We start from the raw sequence: 20,921 nt of genomic DNA on the forward strand, positions 1-20,921 counted from the left end.
ATCGTACAACACTTGTTTATATTAAATAAAGTGTATAATGCATCCCACGACATACATAAAGCAGATTGTGTCGGCGACAAGCTCCTATGCTGGCGGTCGGAAGATTAGTTGACAATGTCACGACGAACAAAGTTTCCTCAAAGTTCATTTCGGGGAGAACTTCCGCTGCTATGTGCCCTTAAATTGAAACTGTACAACATCTGCACCGCTTTGATAGTTATTGAGAATAAATTACCCATCAGCTGGTGGAGATGGCGTGGAGTGTATATAGATAGAGATTATTCGTGCGTTAATCTGTGATGAGGAATAATAATTAGAACTTTTCGCAGTAATAAAAAAATTAGATCTAAAAGTGCATGTCTTAAACATTCAGGTTTGCTATTATATCATACGAGTATATTAATGACTTAAAAAGCTTCTAAATATAAAAAAATAAGAAAATATAATTAGGTACATAACTTTCATTTAAAAAGGAAAATAAGATATTATATAATAATATTAATATTATATAGAAAATAAATTATATTTTTAGCCAATCATTTTAAAAAAATATAGCTTAACCAAAAGTCTATGAAAATTGAAATAAAAAATATCTTAATATATGTTTAAAGCCGGGCGTCTATGAAGTACTATCAATAATTCATCTTTCAAATAACATACTATTTATCATTTAAGTTATAAACAAATCGTTAAATATATAAACGATAGCGATCACACCCGTAATATTCAAAAAGCATCAATACCGCGTATTTGGAGCTAATAAAAATATAGCTCAATCAATCAAACTTACGAGTGTTATCGTGACAAACATCTTTCGTCGAGTTTCGCCCTTTAAACTACTTAGTCAGTTGTGTTTATGTAGCGTTAATAAATCAGTATTGCCACCTTTCAAAATAGTTCATGTTCCTTTTAAATAATTATAAACGAGAATTATAAGAGTAACTGTATTTGCGTATTGAGTTTTCTATGTATAAATGTAATATACGTAGATTTAGTCTTACGAAGTAAGTGTGTATCTCTATTATAACAAGCCGTAGCAGAGAGGCAAGAACCCTTTAACCTAACAAAGTACTTTATAACTTAATCTTGGGAAGAACTTTTTATGTGTGTTTTTATGTGTATTTGAAATTTACTTCGATTTGCCGTCAACTATTGCAGATATATATACATACATTTAGAAGTAGTTTAATAAAACATTTCCTCTGTAGTTAATTACTATATACTATGCCACAACTATTTCCTACTTTGTACAAATATGTATTAAGTAATATTAAAAATATATTTATGAACTTAATGAATTGTTTCTCCGAGGAAAAACTATAGACCTCATTATTAACTTTGATTGAATATTACCTAAATGGTGTAGACTGCATGTATTTTATGAACGAATTGAACATAACGATTTACATGTTCATAAGCTTATAGTATGTTCCTAGTTGGATATGCATACCGTGGGAGTTATGTTATAAGTAGGTAAAAATTAAGAAAAGTGCCCAAACAGAGTCAATCCATAATTTTATCGGATCTACGCGAATTATGGTTTATTGATACATTTTTCTTGTATTATCATTTTTGTTTACTATTTTTGTTTTTTGTAATACTCCTTAAAATAATTTTAAACAAGTTCAATATGTAAAGTACGCAGAATGTTGCTAATCAGTAAGGGTAAACAAAATAAAATAAATACAACATTATACGTCTCAGTGATTTTCATAGCAAGTGATCAAAGGACATCTGCGACTCGCCTTTGCTCATCCAGGTGGCGGTAGTGGACTGAATCACCTTCACGAGGTTCTAATAATATCTATATACAAGTAAATTTAAATTAAGGGTTTGGTTAGCAATGCACCTGAGGTCTTGGGCAGGAAAAGACTAACAAATTGCAAAAAAACATTTTTTACGGTATTTTTGGTTTGTACCTCAAGTAGGTACCTAAGTACTAGATATAATCATAAATTCTAGTTTTTATTTTTTGTAAGTATATTTTTACCACCGTCTTTAAATCAAGAAAAGTAACATAGACATTGCCATACGACAAAAAGGTTTATTATTGTATCGATAAATCCGAACCCTGAAGCAGTAAAACTGTTAATCACACTGTAAAGGTTGTGTACGGTATTCTCACAAAAAATATAATATCGATTAATCATAACCCGTAATTACTTTTTGCGCACCAATTTCTAGCTATAACCACCGGTCATTCCGCCATTAAATACACAAGCGGACCACGTACGTACGACCCGCGGATAAAATCGTAAAAAACAATATATTACGATCGTGTACATTATGGGCGAATCTGAATGTGTCAGTGCGTAATTTATCGCGGAACGTGTTTTTTGTGGAGGCTCTCTTGACCTCATAAAAAACAGAGGCGGGTGCAGGGCCGCTAAAATCGGCGGCAAGGGCCCTCGAAGCGAGCGAGCCGGGCACCTATCGAAAGTGGGAAAAACAAGCGATCGCCACTCGACTGAGACGCGCCGGATGACACTTCACACGTCGTCGTGATTTTTACAACGTTTCCTCTATACTCTGTGGCGTTTTTAGCGCGCAATCGCTTTGATGTGCGCGGGTTACCAGCGAGCCTTCGAGTGTAAACTCTAGTTTGATAAGATTTTCACTCGATTCAAGTCCTTCTTTGTTCGAATAACAATAGGTATCAATTGGTACCTGTGTCGGTATCGATACAAATCCATATCTTTGAGAGGATCAGTAGAACTGCAGGGGTATTAATTTTTTTGGTAATGGTTAACAAAAATAATTATGTTACAGACGAAATGATGGTATGATTAATGAAAATTGTATTAAGAATGTGATGCTAAAAATAATATGATAATCTAAAGACGGTTCAGCTTTTTTCTATAAGACAGAGTAAATATTTTGTAAGAAACATGACGGTGTATACGTACCTATCGCATGGTACGTTCATTCAAATTGTTTTGAAAAATTTAGGCATCATCCAGTAATGCAGGGTGCGTCTGGGGCACTGCATTGTTTTGTTTTGTTCCCTATGCCCTGCAATGTCACCCTCACCCTATCAGTTAAATCAGGCACCGTTGCACACCCACTGTGCCTAAACGGATAAGATATGTAAATTGTAGATATCGTTAGCGAAAATTCGCTTCAAAGTATGTAAGTTTTATATATAGGCTGACATTTAAACATTCAACACAATAGTTTTAGTTTTACTACCTGACTGTGGAAGGTAATGTTATTCGAGCGTATGTATGTATGTCCCATTCTTTCTCGCGACTTGTGAGTCGTTCAAACGACATTACAGGTTTTAACATATTCCATGTTAAAAACTGTTATGTCGTTTGTTCATCATCATCAACCCATTAATACTGTCCCTTATAGGATATAGGATTATACGATTAGGCCATACGCCACCGCGCTGGCCAAGTGCGTATTGGTAGACATCACATACCTTTGAGTTTTTTTTTTTATATAAATCTCTCAGGTATGCAGGTTTCTTCACGATGTTTCCTTCACCGTATTTTCAAACAAGTGATAATAAATTTCTAATCCGCACATAACTTTGAAAAAATCAGAGGTGCGTGCCTGGGATTTGAACCTCGGAGCCCTCGATCGAGAGGCCGAGTTTCTTAACCATTAGGCTATCACTACTCTTGGATTGATTTCTTTAATGATAATAATTTAATAAAATATTTGAAAGGTAACGAAACAGGCGAATGTACTTAATAAACTTTAACCGTCAGTACAAGCTTACTCTCACAGGCCTATTGGCTAGAACAAACGCCCAAATTCGCGTATTCAGATACAATGCAGCATAATTGAAAACTGCTTTGGAATGAAAAATGTTATTTTGTGTCAATTTAGTGCAACCGTTGCAAAACTATTACTGCAGCACATTTTATTTGCTGACGGCACTGAAAATTTGCGTCAGGCTAAGTGCCAAATTTATAACATTGGACTGTAGTTCGGAAGGTTTTTACGCTAATTGGTTTGGTTGGGCAAGGATTGTTAAAGATAAAATATGCGATGCGGACTGTTTTCGTTTACATTTTGATTGATTGCGTCATTACTATTGGGGAGCGGTTGAGAGATGTTGGCTCATCCGCTTTATTTAGATTTGATTAGGAAACAATTGGTAGAACGAATCGTGTACTTGGAATTTAATTTTGAATATGTCCATTTGACAAGCAAGTGCCACCAGTTGATTTTTTTTGTAATTAAATTTAAAAAGGTTCATAATCTCACCCAAATTTAAGCTATATTTTATTAAAAAGCTAGTCGTTACTTAGATGAACTTGTAATGTGAAAGAACAATTCATAGTCCGACTAAAGAGGTACTACCGATAGACAACATATTAAAAGAACCATCCATTAAACGAGAACAGACTAGCACTGAAAACTGAAGGTCTATAAAGAAGTTGGTAACATGTACTGGAGATGGCACCAAACAGGTGTGATCGTCGATCAAACCTAATTAACAACAATAATAAATTACGTAATAACACAAACGTTAATAACATTTTTATAACAGAACGGCCGAGCCCAATATATCGTGGCACAAATAAATGAATTTGCGCGGATAAAGCCGAATCTACGATGACTGCTATTTTAATATCGATTGTTTCATATGATACGGGCGGTTATTTCGAGTGGGTTCGTCTAGTTTCCAATTTTATGGTGGTTGAACAGCCGCCGCGGTCGAAGGCACCGCACATCGGTACCTACGTACCGGGAAAATAGCTACAACTTTGTTAAAACTCTAGTGCGTGCGGAATTTATACCAGAGGATGTATGGAAGATAAAACTGAATTTCCGTAGCTAGAAAAATTCACACACAAAAATTTCCATAACAGTTTCGGAGAGAAAATTGTATGACAATAGGAGAAATTTATAATTTTTAGTTTTATTTGGTAAATAAAAAAAATACTTTTTTCTTGAATAACTATTTTCTTTTTGTTTATTTTTTTCTATGTTCATCGTATTATGAACGTTCCACTTATTTGGAACGCTCTGTAGCCCAAACCGAGCGATGGATTTTAACGTTTTGGTTCGAATCTAAATTTTATTCTGAATTCAAAGTTTCTAGCACATAGTGAACTAAGCTTAAAATTCTCCACCCAGACAGACAATCAGGACAGAAAATATTTGTATCCTATTTAGTGGTTCTTCATAAAAAAAATAGGTATGAAAACATATATTTGTGCCTGTAACACGGGGTATCGTTACGTTTTGAGCTTATAAAAGTTACTAAACGTTTTATTTGTGTTTGAGCTAGAACAATTTAAACACATTGATTAATAGGAATTTCAAGACGTAAATCAATTCGTGACATTTCAAATCAAATAAGTTCAAGCGTTATTGACTTTGGACAAACGAAATAATAAATTAATGACTTGTTTATTATTGAGAATACATTAATAAATGTTGAGTAAGAGGGTTTTGATTCGCTCGCCGCCAACCGCGACAAGTTGTTGCCCAGTTTCGCTGAATTCCGCACAAAAGTTAGTAGATTAAAACTGCCAATTAGGGAACATTTGAAGTCCAAGTTGTTTTAGAATTTCCGTAATTATTCTTGGATGAACAATTACAGAACGAAAATGGATATTTCACATTATTTTATTATAGAACAAAGGGTTGGTCGTAGCTGTGCTTGTCAATTGACTATTTTATAGATAGTTTATGTATAGAATCTCGAAATGTCTGCCTGTTATTTTTTTTAGAATTAAAATCATAATAAATAATGATTGTTAGTGGTTTTGCCGTCCATAAAAATACAATCAACGACAAGTACTTAAGTAGTAATAGAGGTTTGATACTGTGAGGACTAAATTCATAGATAATGTCTCATATTTGGTGTAAATTATTTTTAATACATCATACCAATAGGACACCAATTAGGTGTGGAAATCAACATGTAACGAAGAGGCATGAAAAAGTCGACCGTAGGGAGGTCTTTTACATACTTTTTGTCTTCCAACGAGGGCTATAAAGCTGGAATGGCTCAAATTCCAATGGAGCTACTCTTAAACGTCAACAATAGTTTAGTAACAGCATTTCGCTATAAGAACGTGGTATTATCAAAATTATGCATTAATGAGATTCCACAATTCATTTCAAAAATGTTGGCTAACCGCAATTATAATACAATAAACCGCATTGTGGCGTGTACGTGTAATATACGTACAGTGCCAAAGTTTATGCATATCCATCCACATCATACGATTGCTATCGGTTGCAATTGGTTCACGAAAGCTGGTCCAATTTAATGGTGGTTGGGCATGACAAATGCGGTGCCTCCCTCTTCTTTCCCCACTGATTAATATTGTTGCAGGCTTCACATAATCCTTAATTAAATTACCATTGGAGAACAGGAACTGTATTAGTCGCCCGTGATTCAACTTGTGTAATAAATGTAAGATAGAGACAAAGAAGGGCTTTGTTTAAGTGTTTCTAAGGAATAGTTTAATAAAATATGAATGTAAAATTTTATTATTATGTACTTGTACTTAAGTGATGTTTATGATCATGTGTATAACTTAACTATTTATAATAATAATTTTAATTTAATAGTATTATATATTATTTACATACCTTGAAAGTTGCAACGTAACGGAAGTACCCGCACACTTATTTCTAGCGTAGACTTACCTACATATGGGGCGACTAAGTCCTCAGAAGCGGTAACGCATTTGTAATTTGCTTTAGCTAGAACTCCTGCAGTTGGTCACATACACAGGTATGTCCATGAGTGACTGTTTGTAACTTCAATCATATAAAAAATCTATATCATTCGTATAATATGATAGCGTAAAATAGAGCACTTAGTAAGCCCTGAAACTGAAGAAGGCAACTCCGAGAAAATATTCCTTGTCTTAGCTTTAAGGAAATAAAATCTCCAATCGACAATTTCTGTGAGAGTGCGGTCGAATAATTCAGGTGCCTCAACTTGTTCGAACGAAACGAAAACGCTACGCGCCGACCAAATGCTAATTTTATGGTTGAACAACTGTGCCGAGTCCGCTGTCCTACGCAGTTCTGTTTTGTAGGCGTCATAGCCAAAATCTGTAACGTGAACTGATCAATTTAAGGATATATCCACACTATCCCACAGTATTTGCAGTTACGGATTTGAAGTGAAGCAACTGTTTTTAAGGTATTCCAACTTAGCCCTAGGAGTAAAAACATTTACTTTTATAAATTTACCTTGTTACTAAAGAGGTTTTTTTTATGACATCGAAGTAGCATACTTGATTATTTGATGGTAAGTCTGCTGTTTGTAGACCTTCTGAGCCTCCTAGCTGAGCTTGGCCATAGATATACTCGTATTACATCCCTGCGGATTAATATGAAGGTGGTTCGAGTCTGGCGGCACTACCGCCACACCTATTTCTGTCTCATAACAGCAGTGTTGAGTGCTGTTTTGTTTTAGTTTAAAGGGTGCGGTAAGGGATACGTTTTTCAGTGGCGAAAAAATAGCTCCTATAGCAAAATTTAAGGCAGAAATAGTTGCCTATGGCTGTGCCACCGATATCGAATCACAAAGGCGCTTTTTATTTGGATCGGCTTCGGTGTTTGCCACTTATTTCATAAAACTAGAATTGATACCATGTTAATCTATATTCCTACATTCCATTTTTCTAAGTTACTGAGTTACTTCCTAAGTTCAATGATACGAATTGTATTTTTAGCAAAAACACTTCACAGACCAAATTTTAATTTTATGGTCGAACAACTATGCGGAGTCGGCGATGTCCTACGCAGCTATGCTTTGTAGGCGTCATCTAGCAAAATCTGTAGCTAACTTTAATGATATTGTAATGGATTTCGTTTTGTTTTGTAAAATACCTAGTTGTATTAATTTCATGTATTAGTAGATTGTAGATTGCCTTTAACATTTCTTATTCCATTGTTGTAAATGTTGAGTTATTTCTATCGAATTTCTATTGATTGTTTATGAGTCTAATCTAGTTATTAGTCCTGTGTCTAGTCACTTATATTGTGTACTGACTGTAAATACTACCGACCATTTAAGCTTATAATTTACCAAGCTGGTTAAGTGGAGTTCACAAGATTTCTACATGTTATCAAACCTTCTGGAAATAAATTCAATTACGATATACGGCGCCGTTATGACATGTTACTCCACTATTTTAAAGGACCATCCAATAAAAATCGAGTTTATTCCTCAAAATTTTACTTGACGGGATTATAATTCATACCACCGTGCTAGCTATTACAGCTTATTTATTAACATCTGTTAACCACTACTAAAGATACAAACACTAAAAATGCTGCCGGAAAATAAGAATCACTCGAACAAGAATCGACATAAAATCGTTTATTTCACAACACTATGACTTGCACATTTTATAGCGCAATAGTTTACTTTTAAAAACCAATAAGTACTTTAACAAGTAGTAGGGGTGATTAATGGCGAAATGGACATGCAATCGTTACTTTTCATTACTGTTTCGAAGTGCGGAACCGAAGCCGGGGCTGGCTGGTCAGATTAGAAAAGTTCACTTGGAAACAAGTCGAAAATCGACTTTAAAAGCAAGGTCCAACATTTGGTTTTAGAAGCGCACTCCTCTCGAATCTAAGGCAAGTTTAAATTGGAATGTATCCCGCAATAAGCCTCTCGTGATTGGCCTGTTTGTTCTTAATTAGTATTAATCGAAAACCCTTACATAATGGAAAGTTAATGTATTGTGAATTACCTTGGTATGTAAATACATAAAGGTTGACCTTGGTCCTTGTCAGTATTTTTTTTCGTTTTTATTCTACATATCCTTATATATACCTACGTTATATTTATTTACATAATACCAAAACTTTACAAAACAGTTTGTCTGTCTATTAGTCTTTACCTTGCTCGCACCAGAATTTATTTCTATAAGTGAAGCGGCGGTCTTCCTCAGTGGACTTGTCTAATGTCAACATTTTGATAGCATGTAGGTACATTGACTCCACAAGATATACTCCATAAGATATACCTTCCTACATACTGACAACTTTTACTATTATATCATTAAATAAAAAAAGGTTTAATTTCATTCTAATGTATTTATTTATTTATTTATTTAATTCACAAAATCCACAGCTTGTAACAATCAATTTACAATCTAAACTTATAATATAGGTCTTGAAGCCAATTACGGATTTACAATACACTTATTAAGCTAAAAAACGTCACATAGTATTCATCACATTACTTAAGAATAAAAGCATGAGATTTATATATATATTTCAACATATATATAAATAAACAAAGTGCTCGAGATTTTTTTTTTTTTTTAAACGTGGAAGAGTGTGTATGGTGTGTGTGTGTGTGTGTGTGTATGTGTGTATGTGAGTGATTAAACGTGAAACAAAGTTTAATTATATATCGATATTTTAAAATAAATATAAACATGATGTTAATAAAATTTGTATATTGTAAGTAAAAGTACCTACCACAAAATTTCAAACAACCAAAAATCCAAAGCAATACCCCTTTACATTTAATCTCCTGCATATCACTAAATCTACATCAATTTCAAACGAAACACGACTACATTTACTTTACAAAATGTTTTGCGTTATATTTGAATAACATAAAAATATTTAATCAAAATAATGTGTCAGTTACTGACCGGAAATTATGTAAAATAAGCCTTAAAACACGGAGGTGGGAAATCAGCATATTCATTTTAACGGAGCCTACCACCCTATCCATTAGTGACTCATACAAGGCGACCGCAGACCACACTCTCCTTGGAGCAAGGAGTTACATGATGTTGAACAGACATTTTTACAAGGTATTAGAAGGAAAAATGTAAATAAAATACTTCTAAATAATTCTAAATACAAAATAAATTATACTAATACTACGTAAATACTATTTCGAAATGTACGAAATTTACGTAAAAATTTAATCAATAATTTATAGCTAGGTATTTATATCGAGTAGTAGAAAAAAAATGTTTTTATAATACGCGCTGTACAATCTGTAATTGGTACATTGTTGTATATCCATATATAAGTAATAGGTAAATGCATTAATCGAGAGGTAAATCGGTGGATCGTCAATGAGCTTATAATCGACTAAATCGAACACGTATAAGTATACAGTTTTAAAATTTGAAACAGCAGATAGAACGTCATGGTATTAAACTCCCAATGTTCCGCAGGAGTAAATCTCCTTTACATGTGATAAACATTGGAAGTATCCTGGGAGCTTGCTTGAATTCTGAGTCCTCAAGTCATTTGAAGGGAACGACTCTTATCGTCTTACTTTTATGAACTGCGAATCGAAAAGCTTCGGCGTTACAAAACGGGACCCTTCTATTGTTGCTGGTGTTGGGTAAATGTGCCACGGACTTTCTTTGAAAAGACCAATATGCAGACTATAAGTGAAAAGCTGAAGCGGTGCCACCAGTATTTTATTCAAACCTTTCTTTTTTTTTTGCATATGTAAAATGTATTAAGTAAATGTTTGATTAAAATAAATAAAAACGTGACGTCATACAGTGGTTCAGCAAGCCCTCGTATAAAACAACTATTTGCATTAAGATCTACTTTATCGAACGATATTTTAATATAAATCATTTAAAAATTATTATTATTATTATTTATTCTATTTTGTATAATATATAATAGTACTAAGTAGTACTTGTGGCATTTGTGTATGTGAGGCACATAATTATCTCAATATTTTTTTGACTTTTCGTTTACAACAATAGTTAATGGTCCATATTTATTCAGGTTTTTGGATATCCGAGTATTTTATTTCACGATAATGAAGAATTTTGGTTGGCTTGATAATTTATATAAGAATACAAAACACTGATTTCAATCTAGCAACACTAATTTTGTCAAATTTTGATCACGCATATCCAATTTGAAGTGTTAGCACGGTAATCAATTTAGCAGACAACCAACTTGCAATTACTTCATTACGATATCCTTACAAGTCTCACATTCACTGAAAGTTACGAAATATATCCTCGAGCTCTCATATTTCACAACTAGATTAATTAAATTACGCTTTTCTCTTCCTTGCAGAAAGTCTTCGAGACTACTTTAACAAATTCGGCGAAATCACAGAAGTTATGGTTATGAAAGATCCAACAACGAGGCGGTCGAGGTATGTAGTTTATTCTATCATTGTGTTTGTTATGTGAGTCTCTTGACGATTATGTGCTTTTCAGCAATATTTGTTAACTTTGAACTTGTGAGAATTGAGCACGAAATACTAAATGATACTACGAATTGTGGATGGATTTAGTTCCTTTTCACGTTTTACATCTGATGTCAATTCTATTATGATGTCTAATTTACTTTGGACACCAAGACAGCCACAAATATTGTTATTTGACGTTGATTTGATGATATTGATATTTTTAAAGATGTAGGTAGAGTGCCCGATCATAAAACTTTATTCTGCATACATGCATAAGGAACCATATAAAACTTATTAGAAAAATATGTTATTCAAAAATCTTTTAGACGTTAATTATTAACATTTTATGTACGTAATTTGAAAAAAAAACGTCTTTTTTTACTGCTTCAGAAAGTACAAATTCAAATGAAATACGTTTATTAATGTAATATTATTTTGCAGTAGAGTCATGCCAGTCAGTCAGTCAGTCATGTTAATAGAACTAGACTCTGTATGCTATAGTTTATTTTAATTGTCAGATGTGCCAATGGTTGTAATCACAGGCATTTGTAACCTTAGATTTATATACTGGAATAAAAAGCCCAAATGTTGATACATAATCTCAACGATAAAAGCATTCCTTTCAAACATAACGGGTCAGTCGAATCCGAGTATGCTATGAACTAGCTAACTCGTGATAAAAGTTATCGGTTTGCAAATAACTTTAATTCTATAGAGAGCATACTCGTTTCAAAATTTGCGGTTACCTTTGAATTGTAAGCAGTTAAATGTTGGACTTCAAATTCGGGAACTTAACAATGGAACTCAAATTATTTCAGCCGAATTAAGCGTTTGGACGAGTCGAATGAGTTAGGATTTCAGTCCACTTTACAGGTTGCTCTAGTAAATTCCTCGGCTTTGTTGTTCGAAACATTGCTCAAAAATATATCATTAAGCTTAGCCATATGGAATGTTTTTGTTAATTTGTGGTTGTTATTTAGACAACTTTCCTATTATAATCATCTATTACACATGTTTTGAGAAGCAATGAAGGTATTTATATCTTTATACCTAAACTAAATCTTATTCTAAGGGTTCATAACTTTAAAGTTACGAAGCGGATCAAGTCGATTGATTGGGTTCAGCGTATTAATTACAAGCAACTGTCCTTGAAATTTTACTTTGATCCTCGCCATTACAATCACTATCGCGGTGCACAACAATCAAGCCGCTGTGTACACAAACTGAGTGGCTTAGCAACTTGAGACAAGAAATAAGTTGTCAAAGTGTCGAGATAAAGTTTCTCTGCTAACAGTCTCCTGCTAGGTAAATCGTTGGTTTCACAACTCAATATTGCCGCGTCTTCGCTAAAATAATATCCCCAGGACAGATATTGGGACGGTTCAGCTTAGTTTAAAGCTCGAAGTCAATTCAAATAATATCCCCAGGACAATTACTGGGATAGGTTAGTTGAGTTCTGACATAGTGGCATGTATAACATACTGTAGACATATCTGCAAATAACTTATCGTTAAGTGCATTAAATCTAAGGTTAGTGCTTAAATTGATATTTTAACTTTATTTAACTTTTTTCACTTTATATTTCCATTGTTTCTTTGTAGTGATAATGTCAACTGCAATCTCGGGTGGATACGGTCACTACGATTAAAATATTTCCGACTTAACCATGTAATTGTATCATTTGACAGGCAAGAGAAAAAGTTAAATTTCGATGTTCCTGCTCAATCCACTTGTGAGCAATGAAGAAGTCTGTGTAACGTTCCCTAAGTCTTAGGGATCCTACAGATTTTAGAATCGTAGCTAAATAGTTCAGCTCAATATAGTCTTCGCTGTAATAATATCTTGAGGACAGATATTGGTGGCTCAGCTGGTCCTGAATGCAGGCATTATTGCGTGCTTGGAGCCAAATCTAACGTAAACGTCTTTTGTTTATGATTATCGGTATTCTAACTATTGGTTTATTGTTAACGCCCCGTTAATTAGATAAGTTCACTGCTACATTGCGATTCTCACGCAGTTAAATTTAACTGCAAAAAATGGAACGGACTAGACTACTACTACTTACATATACGTAGGAATTACTTATTTTAGATATAGATAAGTATAGATATCGCACCGCCTTGTAATTGAAGGAAGCCATTAATTGACTTAAACTGCTGACTATTCTGTAAGCCATTTAATGGCTTTCATGGTGTAATTTACGCGGAACAATACCGATATGCGCAGTTAAGACATGAAATAGAAGAAAAAGGGCGGAGAAATATAGTTTCATTCGGAAATTATCTAAGAACTACATTTTTTAATATTCTTCAAACACGAAAATAGATGACAGTGACAATTGTTAAAAGGTTACATTTTCTTTTTAGGAGTGAATAATCTTTACTAATCTATTATTTTAGATTACACAAATACTATCTTTACAATTGTGTTATTGTAAGTATTATAAGTCAGTATTTATTAAATACGAATTCTAAATATTATTTTTGAAACAATACTTTACACAATTTCCACGGCTCGCAGGTAAAATATTTCGCGCAATATTTTTTATGTATTGTATTTTCTGAACAAACTTTATGATAGTATAGATATCATAAATTGCGTTATCAAACGGAATTGGAGGGAAGGTTATATTCGGTGCTGTTTTTCGGTTTTAAATCTTCCTACACGTCCAAGAACCACGAAACTTTTTAGGTCGACACCTTATCGTAAACGTAAATCAAGTGGACAACGCCAAAGCTGAGATGTACCGCCGGCCGGCTGGAAGTGATAACAGTTTAGAAGTTGGCATCGTAAACAACAATATTAAGAGGACCGTACCTTCCAGGATATATCTCGGTGTATTAGCTACGTACTCTCAACACTTTTCCTAACTAGGTTTGTAAGTTTCTTCTAATATAACTTCTTGCTCGGGAGAGTCAATGTTTGTTAAGAGACTCTTATAATTAAAGAGTCTATTTCGTTTTAAAAATCTTAACCTAACTATGTTTATCTAAAAGAGGCAAATAAATTCACACATAATTATGTTACTTACTTTCTAATGTAGATAGGGTAGGTTTATTACGAATACCTATGGTATTGATGAGTCAGTTGCAATTTTAAAGCCAAACAGTAACAACTTATTACAATCTGGTTGTGAATGAAAGTAAAAAAGAAAGTATCCTAATTTATTATCCTATAATTTTTATTTTTTCTTACTTATCTACTGTACATTTTCGTATCTGTATTTTGAAATACCCACTTAGTACAATCAGAGCCGGAATCGGCTTTAACCAATTAAGCACCATTTCATTTTCACCATACAAGGAATGCAAGTTACGCCCAAACATATTTACAGTGCGTCCATAATTTTCAGTGTGAAATAAAAATACTTTTATTATTTATTAAAGCGTGGTGTAAAAATTATCACAATACATTGCGGGTGTTGTCAGCGTTCCAAAACGCTGTGCGCGTTTATTTAAAAGACCGCGACACCTATATTGCTTCATACAGTTTTTAGGATATACTTTTTAAATTTATACGTTCCATGTTTAAAATTTTCATTTTATCTGGTAAATTAAATTGTTGGTAAATTGCTTTAAGCTTAAAGTACGTAGTAAAAGTATGTATCTATTACAATTTACTTATTTGTAATGGTTATTATAAAAATCCAAAGGGATAAAATTTAATTGAAGTCATTGTTTAATTGTAGTTAAACTGTTATTATAATCTTTAGATAACTTGATGAAATGAACGTTGTAGTTAATTGATAAAAATGCATACCAGCACAAAACGGAGTAAATTATTCTAAGACTAATTATTTACTTTCTTTCGTCAAGCGGAACTTCATTTACAGGTTTAGGAAAATAAAACTAGAATACATAATTAGTTAGGAAAAAAACTGCTTTTGTAGCGACCTTTTAAAACCTGTCAATAAAATAATGCATAAAAAATATTTTTTTCTCAAAAGTATCACTAACAAAAATTCAATTTACCCATATTGATAATAATTTGTGACTGTTATTCTTCTAAGGAATATTTTAGACTACATTGATAGAGGCTAAAAGAAGGTTGTTACATATATAAAAGAATTATGTGGGGGCGAACATCTAAATGGAAACCTAATTCGCCCATTTTGAATGTTAAAGTTTGTAACCACGCACTTCGTAGTTCCCACACAAACTGTTTTCACAAAGTTGGACGATTTGGCGTCCGTAATTGCAATCGATCACACGTGCAACACAATTTTAGTACGTTTCCAGCCTTTAGCAGTTAAAATATTTGCTAAAAATATATGAAGTTATCACTTAATTCTTACGTCAAAGAACAGTTAGTTTACCCGCGGTCTTTACCCAACTACAGCTTATGCAAGCAAAGTAAATCAATATCGAAAGTCAATGAATCAAGAGTAATATATTCGGGTACATAATAAATGTGCGCTACCTGAAGGCAATATCTGAAAAATTTGCCTGCTCGATATTGCTTACAAGGGAGTTTCCTTTCTCCCCAAAATTTAATGCGTCGTTCGCATTTTTATAAAAAGAAGTAGGTAAGTGAAATAATTTGCGGTCGGTGCTTTATTTCCTTTTATTTATTTTAATGGTAGGTCGCCTTTCTTTTTTCCCTTTAAGCCTCACAAGAAACGAGGGTTTCCTTCGCGAAAAACGTGATAAATTCGCATATCGTTATAAATGTCTAAATTTATATTGAAGCCGAGGGCAGCCAAATTGGTTTCGTTTTGATTGCATAACAGACAATTACATTCTTAATTAATTTGTAGGTACGTTCTCCGTTACAAAATCATTTCCTCCACTCTAATTTCCTGCAAAAACAGTATAATTCCTGATTTCATAGGCGTTAAATGTTTGAACGTGACTTGGGGTAAATTATTTTGCTCGTAAAAACAAAACCCTTTATCATAATTTTATGGGCCAAGTTTGTAAACTTAAGACGCCCATTTCCTGTCGGGGAATTTAGCAGATGATATGATTTAACAGTTGTGAATTTTTTCAATTTAATTTAAAGATATTAGGAGTTTCTTAATTTAGTCTAATGCACGTTTTGTGATATAAAGAGTCAGAGCTACAAAGTAGGGATAACGGTAGGTTTCTGATATGTGCCGCTTGAATGGAAGTTTATATCATCGCGGGGGCTTACACCGGCTTTGAGAGAGCGCGTCTCCATTCACGCCCGTTTCATTCGTTTCGCTTTCCACTAAAAATCTAAAATCAATAAAGGATCACGGTATAAATGCAAAGATTACTGGGTTCGCTTTGGCGTAGCATGAAAAATGTACGTCCCATTACACGAGCCGTCCGAAATAAAACCGCGTATCACTATGAGACTGTAAGTAGCACCATAAAAGGCGTATCCTTTGCCGGGATCGCTTCGGCAAACACCTACAGAGGAATGGAGTGGTGTTAAATGAGAGGGATTGAGAGCGTCCCCCGCGCCGCCCCGCCGTCTGCCATCGCCGGCGACGTCATATCTTAACAGATGCGCAAAGTATTTAATTTATACAAGAGCACGAATCATTTGGCACTTGGTATTTTGAACATCGTCGCTTTATCTAGACTGTCATTTTATAAGCGATCGTAGATATTATATGAACTTGAAATTGAATCATTTAAATATAAGACCTGCATGTCTCTATTGGTTTTATTTTATTTTTAAGGTAAAACAGACAAACATGTATTATGAGGTAACTTTTCAGTGAGAGATATTGATTTGAGACCAATCTTACTTATCACTTATTCCATTATATTGTGTGGTTATGGTATGGTATTCTATTGTTAGAAGTAAACCTACAAATATTTTTTATCAAATATTTTTTTTAAATTGCAGTAACAGGAGATGAACCTGTACATCAAACGAATAATACGTACTATTGATACATTTTTATACTATGAGATTAGTCTATAGCAAGTTAATAAAACGTGTGTGTTTTATACCGTAAAATACTTACATACCGTAGACAGAAATCGTTGGAAAACTATTTCGGTATTCCATAGCAAAGGTATTACTTATTTGTAAAATAAATCCGTTATCAGTCCGTCCATCCGTCTGTCTGCGGTATAACTCAATAACTCCAGGATTGAACAGGTTTAAATTCGGCACAGGTACTGGTTTTTCATGGCGGTCGGAAAAATATAATATTGAAATTGAATATACCTACATGTAGATGTCACGACATAGTTACAATTCTTATGCTTTTTTGGTTACAGAAATGAGTAAAATGCATAACTATGTGAAGGCAATTGGTACTGCCTTTTTGTTATTTAAGTAAGTACTCATTATTAAAATGACAAAAAAAATATTTTTGCGTCTTTTCTTATATTACTTTAATCCTTTTTAAATAGATTACACTTTTCAAAATACTGTATGATGACAATCTCATAAAGCTCATTTTCACTATATCTACTACGAGAATGTGTACAATAATAATGATTTTTGGGAAAATACACCGACAGGACAATAATAATGTTTTACGCGAGAAATTCCACAAAATTTTCCATTCGCGTGTACATATTTTCGCCGTGTAAAAATCAAAACCCAACACAAGAGCCGCGCGGGCAAACTCGCGAACACAATGCATATTAACAAAATTGCATCAGTCTAGCTTATCATTACGGTATCCCTAATCGCGTAAGGCATTGAAAGTACCAACACGAACCCCTAATCAAACCAGCGCCCCCGGGCTGCAATACAACTGTGCAATCAGTCAGAATAATGTGCCGACGGCGCGTAGTTATTGCGTTAACAAGCCGCATAGGGTTTGAAGACTCGCTGTGTTGATTTAATTATGTCCAAGGGTTTATTTAGATACTTATGTATTTTGAATTTTGAGAACTATTTATAATTTAGCTAATACTGTTTATTATTATTTTTAATTAATTACACTTAAATAATTTAATGTTATTGATTGGGATAAAGTTTTTGAGATTATAAACACAGTGGCGGCCTAAGGTCGGAGGTCCGGGGCGGAAAGTTGAATGGAGGCTCTCAAAAGTGTAAAAAGTTTATTTGATTTTACAAAATCACAAATGTGTCATAGAATTATTCGCCTGCGATTGCAGTTTTTTAGCAAATGTGTTTGGAGACCCCCAGGGGGACCCCGCTAGAGTCTAAGCCATATTGTTATATTTAAGCTAAATTAATTTAAATATTAGGACAAATTTAACAAAACTAAGTACACAAACTGATAAAATTACATTTCATTCTTATACTTTTTCGTTAAATTTATATATTAATACGCTTTTATTAGCTTCAGACGTATGTATGTTGGTATGTTAGTATGTAACGGAATCTTTGAACATGATTTTAACCCCCTTAAAACGTCGGATTTACTCGAAATTTGGCATACTTATTAAGGACCGATGACAATTCAATATTTTAAACATTGTGACCCGTCATCCTTACTAGGATAATCAGGATCAGCGATTTTTGTTTTCCTGAGACCCGGAAGGTCTGCGTTAAGACCAATAAAGGAATCTACCAGGCGCGCCGATCACCTAACCTAACCTGACCTGACCTGACTTGACCTGACCTGACCTGACCTGACCTGACCTGACCTGACCTGACCTGACCTGTCCTCAACTTCGACGCGTCCGTTGTTAATAGCATCATGAAGCGGTGTCTCATCATCCTTATTCATTCAGCACTTCAACATCTGCACCTTCCTTTAACAAGATTTCCACTATTTCATTGTTCCCATTTCTTGCTGCCAAATGTAAAGGCATATATGATTTCAGCTCATCGTCATAGTCACAACTTATATTATTAACTCGAGCTGTAAAATTAATTAAACTACTAACAGTTTTAAAATCTCTGCAGGCAGCAGCAACACAAAGCGAAGAAATTCTAGAATTATTTTTGATATTAACATCATCATGCTGTAATATTAAATCGATGATTGGACGACGTCCTTTTGAAATGGCTAGATGTAAAGCAGTTGACCGTTTTTCTCTTGAGTATTGCCATCAGCGCCTGTTTTTAAAAGATGCTCTATCATCCTTTTTCCGTGATTACTTTTATACAAGATAGAGGACCTGGGATATGGTATAAATTATGAAAGAAAGCAGTTAGCATTGGCAATTCGGATATCATTCAATAACTCCTTTGGGATTTTCACGTTAACAATAAAAATAAACACCAATGTAAAACACCACTTCATACAGCTGTGTTAAACAATGACCCAATATTCATTTTTGCACTGCTAAGCAAAGGTGCTGATGCTGATTCGAAAGATAAACTTGATAATACGCTACGTAATAATCGTAAAAATAATCGCTAAAATAATCACTAAAAAATGAAAAATAAATAATAGTTAAAAAAAACTAAAAAATACGCTTTTATAAAAAATTCGACCAAAAAATTAAAATAAATAATAGTTTAAAAAAACTTAAAAAATACACTTTTTATAGAAAATCCAACTAAAAAATAGAAAATATTTTTTTTTAAAATTGAATTAAGAATAGTGTAAATAAGATAAAAATATTTTTTATTGTAAAAAAAGCGTGGGGTGCTTTTTAAGATATTATCAAAATGATAATCCTTCTACTCAATATCTATCAATAAAATATTTATAACTATGGACATGGGGTGCATGGTCCCCACGCTTTTTTTAGTTGGATTTTCTATAAAAAGTGTATTTTTTAGTTTTTTTAAACTATTATTTATTTATTTTTATTACAATATTGCTGTAAAATAATATTTGATTAACAGCAAAGCTGAAAGACTCACTTAAACTTATGATTTTTGTAAGAAGTTTTATCATTTAAGAACTTAATAATCAAGATAATTATGTAAAGCGAAAAGATTGTATTAACTTAGCAGGTAGACATCTGGAACGTAGGAAATTAATTAATTAAACTTATTTCTTGCGCTAATGCAGCTTAATACTTTATTGAATTAAAACTTCCCGTATAAAAATTAGTAAAGAGAGAATATTTTAAAAGTTAGTAAAATTTGTACGCGGTAGCGTTCATTACTAGTTCGATAATCGGTCGGAAGTGTGCGATGCATAATCAAGTAGTAGAGTCTGTGGAGCGGGGGTTGTGGGGAGGGAGGGGTGCGAGGGGTTAGTCGTAAAACTATTACGGCAACGTTCTAGCGGTGCACTACGTCGGCTTCATTAATCGGCCATCCTATGAAGCTATCCACAGTTATTATGATATGACGGTAGGCCAGCAACTCACTTGTACACGCTTGTCGCTCGGAACACGAATCTTCTTGGCACCGCACTCGGAAAGGAAACTACTTACGTACGGTATGGGCTCTGACTATCTTTACTGCGTTTTAAAGAACATATTTTTAGGAATACGTGCGATACTTACAAGTTTTAGCGCGTTTAAAATCTGCTTTAGCGTTTCTAAAGTTTTTAACTCGATAAAGTCGCTTTTATTGGTACTAGTTGCTTTAGTTTTGGGTTGCCGGGGTCCGTAGAGATTTCGGATTTGTAAAGTTGAAACATTTAAAATTAAATTATACTTTTTTAAATCTTTTAAAATATGTGCCTGAGTAGATTACAACGTTGTTTCAATTTGGTAACACTGATAGTAAGCCCCATCGAGCACTATATAGACTCCATACGCCTTTGACAATATGACACTTACTTCACTCTAGAATTCCTTGTATCGAGAGTGCCAAAGACATACATAAAGACGTTTACACAACCCGGCCACAGATCATAAATATAAATTTATAATTTCGATATTAATTCTGGTCGGGAATCGAACCTAGAACTTCTATGGGTGTCTAAATTGAATCAGAGTCCCTGAATTCAAACCCAAAAACAGCAGAGAACAGCAAA

At 33.7% G+C, this 20,921-nt stretch overlaps 1 protein-coding gene across 5 annotated transcripts in view; it reads left to right on the top strand.

Annotated features, from left to right (window-relative positions):
• Rbp6 (RNA-binding protein 6) overlaps positions 1-20,921 on the top strand; it is a 635,951-nt gene that overhangs the window by 219,594 nt on the left and 395,436 nt on the right. For all 5 annotated transcript variants that reach the window (XM_073088080.1, XM_073088082.1, XM_073088083.1 and 2 more), the window contains exon 3: positions 11,017-11,098. In XM_073088080.1, coding sequence (XP_072944181.1) covers positions 11,017-11,098 — 82 coding nt within the window. The remainder of the gene's footprint in view (positions 1-11,016; positions 11,099-20,921) is intronic.

This window comes from Epargyreus clarus, unplaced genomic scaffold (genome assembly GCF_041222505.1).
Source record: "Epargyreus clarus isolate Ecla_fem2 unplaced genomic scaffold, WU_Ecla_fem_2.2 ptg000026l, whole genome shotgun sequence".
In the NCBI taxonomy this organism is placed as follows: Eukaryota; Metazoa; Arthropoda; class Insecta; order Lepidoptera; family Hesperiidae; genus Epargyreus; species Epargyreus clarus.